We start from the raw sequence: 5,550 nt of genomic DNA, 5'->3' as shown, positions 1-5,550 counted from the left end.
CAGCCACTCCTCAAAAACCCTATACAGGGTTGTTATTAATCAGCACCAACTTGACGGCACCTAACACCAGCAACATAGATGTTTTGGTGGTGTAGTGAATTTATACACTGGGCTGCTAACCACAAGGTCAGCAGTTTGAATTTTTACAGAAGCAGAAAGCTGTTCCTCAGGAAAAAGCAGAGGCTTGCTGATTCCTGTAAAGATTTACACAGCCTCAGAAACCATATACAGGGTTGCTATGAGTCAGAATCAACTCAACAGTTCCTAACAATAGCAACAAATAGATGTTCAGTAACATTTGTGTCATTGAATTGAATAAAATTACTTTTATTAGTCCCATATTCACAACTAGCAAGATTCTGTCCTTCTTGTATTAGCATTCCTAAAGTTGGCAAACAAGTTTCAGTCCTTTTCCAAAAGAGTTCTCTGAGAGTCTTCAGCCTTGCTCAGTTCTGGGATTTCTGAAAGACCTTGAGGATCCCCCTGCGGATCTCCTTGGTCTTCACACTGTAGATGATAGGGTTGAGCATGGGAGGTACAAACAGATATACATTGGACATCATGACATGAACGACAGGTGGAGCACTCTTCCAGAAGCGGTGGATCATGGAGACAGCAATTATAGGCACATAAAAGGCAAGCACTGCGCAAATATGTGACATGCAAGTGTTAAGTGCCTTGAGTCTCTGCTCTCGGGATGCGATGGCCAGCACAGCTCTCAGGATCAAGGCGTAGGAGAGTAAAATGAAAGTTGAATCTATGCCATAGGTGAAAATGACAACAAAGAGTCCATAAATGTTGTTAACATGGATGTCTCCACATGCCACTTTCATGAGATCTGGATGGAGGCAGTATGAGTGATGCAAGACATTGCCCTTGCAGAAGGGCAGTCGTTTCACCAGAAAGGGAAAAGGGAACAGGGTAATGAAACTCTTGACCAGGATGCCCAGACCAATGGCTAAGATGCGCCTGTTGGTGAGCACTGTGGCATAATGGAGTGGGTCACAAATAGCCACAAAACGATCAAAGCTCATAGCCAGAAGTATGCCTGATTCCATGAAAGAGAACGTATGAATAAAAAACATCTGGACAAGACAAGAATCGAAGCCAACATGGCAGTAGTTGAAGCAGAAGGTGGCAAGCACGGTGGGAAGTGTAGAGAGGGACACGCCGAGGTCATTGAGAGAGAGCATAGAGAGGAAGTAGTACATAGGCTGGTGCAGAGCAGACTCCTGAACCACCAGAGCGAGAATGCTGAGGTTGCCTATGATGGAGATCAGGTAGAGGATGCAGAAAATCAGGGCAACCCACACCTGGCCTGTCTGCATCCCAGGAATGCCTGTGAGCTGGAATGTAGCTGGCTGGAAGAGAGTGCCATTGAAGCCCCACATGGTAGGTACGTGGGTGAATACAGACTGGGTATGAGCCCAAGAGTGTGTTGGTCGTCACTTTCTTTCTTTCAGATACCCTGTCTCCAACACAAAAGGTCAGAGAATGAAAGTGTTTGTCTTTGTTCTGCCTGTGAGCTCTTTGAGGATTGCAACTTGGTTTTACTCATTTCTGCACTGCCATTGGCTAGTGTACTGTTTCAGCCACATGAAACAGTAACCGCATGGCAAGAGAACAAGGTAACTGCAGACATTACTTAAATCCCCTGACCCTCATCTTAAACTGTAGCATCCTTGCAATTCTACATCTCACCCCAGAGTATTATTCTTGAGTGTGGGAGAAAAATATTATCCATTTTTCTGGGAAATTAGGATAGAAAAAAGCAAAGAAAATATTGTCCATTTTTTCTGGGAATCTTTTGGTAGATAGCATAGTGGGATTATAGTTGCAAAATTATCACTCTAAAAATCACTACTCAGATCTCACCGCAGCACCCTAAGCTCATGGTCACCTCTGAACATTTTATCACCAAAAACTAATTCTCTGAAATCTTGTATTCCAATTTTTCACTCTCTGACCACTATCCTCCTTTTACTTTCTTTATATCTGTGCACTAGCCCTCATGCCTGCATAAACTCCTCCATTTTTTTCTTTTGGAGTCCTGTTGTGGCACTATAGGATAAGCACTGGACAGCTAACTGTCAGATCAGTGGTTCAAACCCACCAGATGCTCTTTACAAATCCTATACAAGATTGCTATGAGTCAGAACTGACTCTACGGCACTTAACAATTACAACACAAATTGGTCTGTTAGCGCTTCCTCACTTACTCTTTCTGAAACCTGCTTCTTACTAAAACCACTGTCTTCATTTCCTCTTTGTCTCTCTTTCATGTTTACATAATAATATAATTTCTAAAATCAAACCAGGTGTGCAGCTGAATAAAGACAAATAATTATGTATTTATGTTAAGGATGACGCTGATGACTTCCCACTACCTAAAAACACCTTCATTCATTCTTAACCCCACCCCTGGTAGCTGAGGAGAGGAGCCCTAATGGTATCGTGGTTAAGTGCTTGGTTACTAATCAAAAGGTTGGTGGTTTGAACAGGATAATGATGTGGCAATCTGTGTCTGTGATCATTGCAGCCTCAGAAACCCTATAGGGCAGTCCTACTCTGTCCTATAGGGTCCCTATGAATAGGAATCAACACAGTGGTAAAGAGCAATACTCGTATCTGGGAACAAGCTGTCTGCTTTTCACCAAGGCCACAAGCTCTTTCTCCGGGATTCTCTTTCCTGCCACTTCTCTCATAGACTTCTTTTGTCAGTTCATTATAGTGTATTTTCAACCTCTCTCTCCCTTTTTTTTTATCTTAAGCTAATAAGTATGTGCATCATAAAAAATATTCCTTCTATCTAACTGCCAATCTATTCCCCTATTCTTAAACTTCTTGAAACACTCTTTCTATATGCCAAAGAGATGTCCGTAATATATCTGTTTATGTGTCTGCTTCTACAATGATCCTACTGTCTATTTACTGCTCAATTTACTTAAATGTGGCGTCCACACTCTCCCCTCCCAACTGAAACTGATTTCTTGTAGTCATCAGTGATCTCTTTGTATCTAGATCTAGTTAGTGCATTCTCTACCCTAATCTATTTGATCTCCCTACCTGAGTTAACACTGTTGGACACTCACCGTTTTATTGTTGGTCACTTTCTTCAAAGACACCACTCTTCCCTGAGTTTCTGGCGTTGTCTCTCCCTCTCTACCTTCTGTACCAACTCCTTGTCTTCTGTCTTTGTCCTTAAGCAGCAGCAGACTAACTACAGATGAAATCAACAATAGGCAGAATAGTGCAAATTGAAACATCATATCATAAAACATTTCTCAGACTCTCTCCTGCCACATAAAATTTCTCAACTGTCTTTCCATGGTACTCAATATTTCAAAATTAAAGTTCCATTCTGGAATTTAGACATAAAGGCTCTTATTCCTTTACCTTTTGTACAGTTTCAGTCCCCTTCCTAGACTTTTTGAGTAAGCAGAGTGAAATTATGAATGGAGTAAGTCCCACAAATCTGTCATAAGTTGAAGACATATGGGTGGTGAAAAGGAATTTTTCTATTCTTTTTGCTTCTCTCTTCTCTAAGAATTCAAAGCACTAATTTAATTAGTAAGATTTCCTGTCTCTTACGCTCCCTTCTTAACTTTGCTCTTTCTCTCAATGCAGATTCAAAGTCAAGGGCTGCAAGAAACCTGCTTTGATTCAGCCTACCCAGATCTTTTTTTATTGTAATCTTTATTCCGAGATTGTTTCTGTGTTCTGAAGAAATGAAAAAATGCTTTGGGGTACCATCTGAAATTAACTATTCTCTCAAAAACTAGAAATTCATTTGCCAGCTCATAGGGACCCTATGAGACACAATAGAACTGCCCTCAAAGGGTTTCCACTGCCCATCTTTCCATTGCAGCTAAGTGCTTTAACCACAGCACCACCAAGTTTCCCTTTAGGTCTACTCTGCTGGCCTTAATCTCTGATGTGTAAATAATTTATGTGATCCAGAAAGGGATATTTCATCCATGCTCCAGATTTTCCGCAGTGTGGAAAACAATTTTTAAAACCTCTTTGTGAGAACAATGCTCCTTCAATACCCTGTAGCCATTCTTCCATTCTGTTACTATGAGAGAATAAGTTCAGGCTTCCTAAATGTATCAACCTAGAAAGAAAGGTCAGGGAGATGGAGATAGACACAGGTAATGCATTCCTTTTGTATAGCATGTGCATAGGCACATGCCCACATTGTGGCTCAAAGGTATAGGCAAATATATATTCTTACACACATGCATGCATGTACATTCTTAGGCATTAAGAGACACTGTTTCACATTCACACACAAAAAAATTTAATCCACAATCCCTTGTTCATGCATAAACACTACTACCACTACAAAATTTGGGAAGACTCATACCTATATATGTACCAATATATTTCAAATGTTCTTCCATGCTTATTCTCTCCTGAACACATAAACATGAACACATTCACACATTTTGTTCAATAAATGCATCAGCAATAACACACTTATAGTAACATCCCCACAAATCACATTCCCATGGCATAGTCAATACTATAAATCAAAATTGGAAATCACATTGATGAATGACTTCAGTTCATTGAATTCCATGAGTTTTCTCCATGTATATACTCAAGCCAGATATGCTTAATAGACGTTAATTCAAGTTGCAGTGTTTTAAAAAGACAAAATCTGTGTCTAATGCATCATTCTATTAGCTTAAAGTTATGTGGTTCCAGATAGGGTTTTGATTTAGGTGAGACCCTAGTATCAGAATCTGTGTTTCTGGACTTTGAAATGGAAACTGGTTTGGATCATGTTTGAAGAAGAGGTTATGAGGGGCACAGACTGCCTTGGGTTGCAATAAAAGTGTTTTTGCGATAAGATTTAGATTAAAGAGCCTTGCTAGGCTGTCTGAAGGAGGGGGTACTCACTGGATGGAAGATGCTTCTTTTCTCTGTCACTTAATGCACTGTGTTGTGAGTCTAGCCAGCAGAATGGCACCAGATCCTTATATGACTCGCAATTTATGAATCTTCCATAACCCCAAGGCTTGCTTGTATGTGGTTGGAGGAGGAGGAATGGAAATAAGGAGGAGGGTGATGGCAGGGAGCAATGAGGTGGGTCATAGAAAAAAAAGTTCTCAGGAGAATTCTATTATTGGCCCCATCATCCCTGATGTTATCACCCATATCCATTACTATGTTAATACTTCTCTGATCTCGAATGCACATGCCCTACACACATTTGTTTACACACATATACTCAGCAATAAACATTCTGAAACCCACATAGATATACACTTAGACACATTAAGCTATTCATTTACTAACACATCGACTATTAACTTCATATCTATATATAGATATATATAGATATATATACAGATTCGCACATATATTTCACATAAATATATTTCATGCCTGATGCTCAAGATATGTTACACTTCAAACAGATTAATTTTGCATTCCTTCATTAATTACAGAAATCCAGCAAGACTGCAGATATAATTTTAGAAATATATAGTGAGTTTTATGTTGGGCTGCTAACCACAAGGGTAGCAGTTTGAATCCACCAGT

The 5,550-nt window shown here is 39.9% G+C and overlaps 1 protein-coding gene across 1 annotated transcript; it reads right to left on the bottom strand.

Annotated features, from left to right (window-relative positions):
- Positions 1-446: 446 nt before the first annotated feature.
- LOC102817305 (olfactory receptor 51I1-like) lies at positions 447-1,391 on the bottom strand. The gene has a single exon (XM_006870218.1). It carries the CDS (start codon positions 1,389-1,391, stop codon positions 447-449), a length of 945 nt encoding a protein of 314 aa, XP_006870280.1.
- Between the last annotated feature and the right edge of the window lie 4,159 nt (positions 1,392-5,550).

This window comes from Chrysochloris asiatica, unplaced genomic scaffold (genome assembly GCF_000296735.1).
Source record: "Chrysochloris asiatica unplaced genomic scaffold, ChrAsi1.0 scaffold00140, whole genome shotgun sequence".
NCBI lineage: Eukaryota > Metazoa > Chordata > Mammalia > Afrosoricida > Chrysochloridae > Chrysochloris > Chrysochloris asiatica.
The sequence above is the reverse complement of the archived record's forward strand: the minus strand, read 5'-3'. Positions and strand labels throughout refer to the sequence as shown.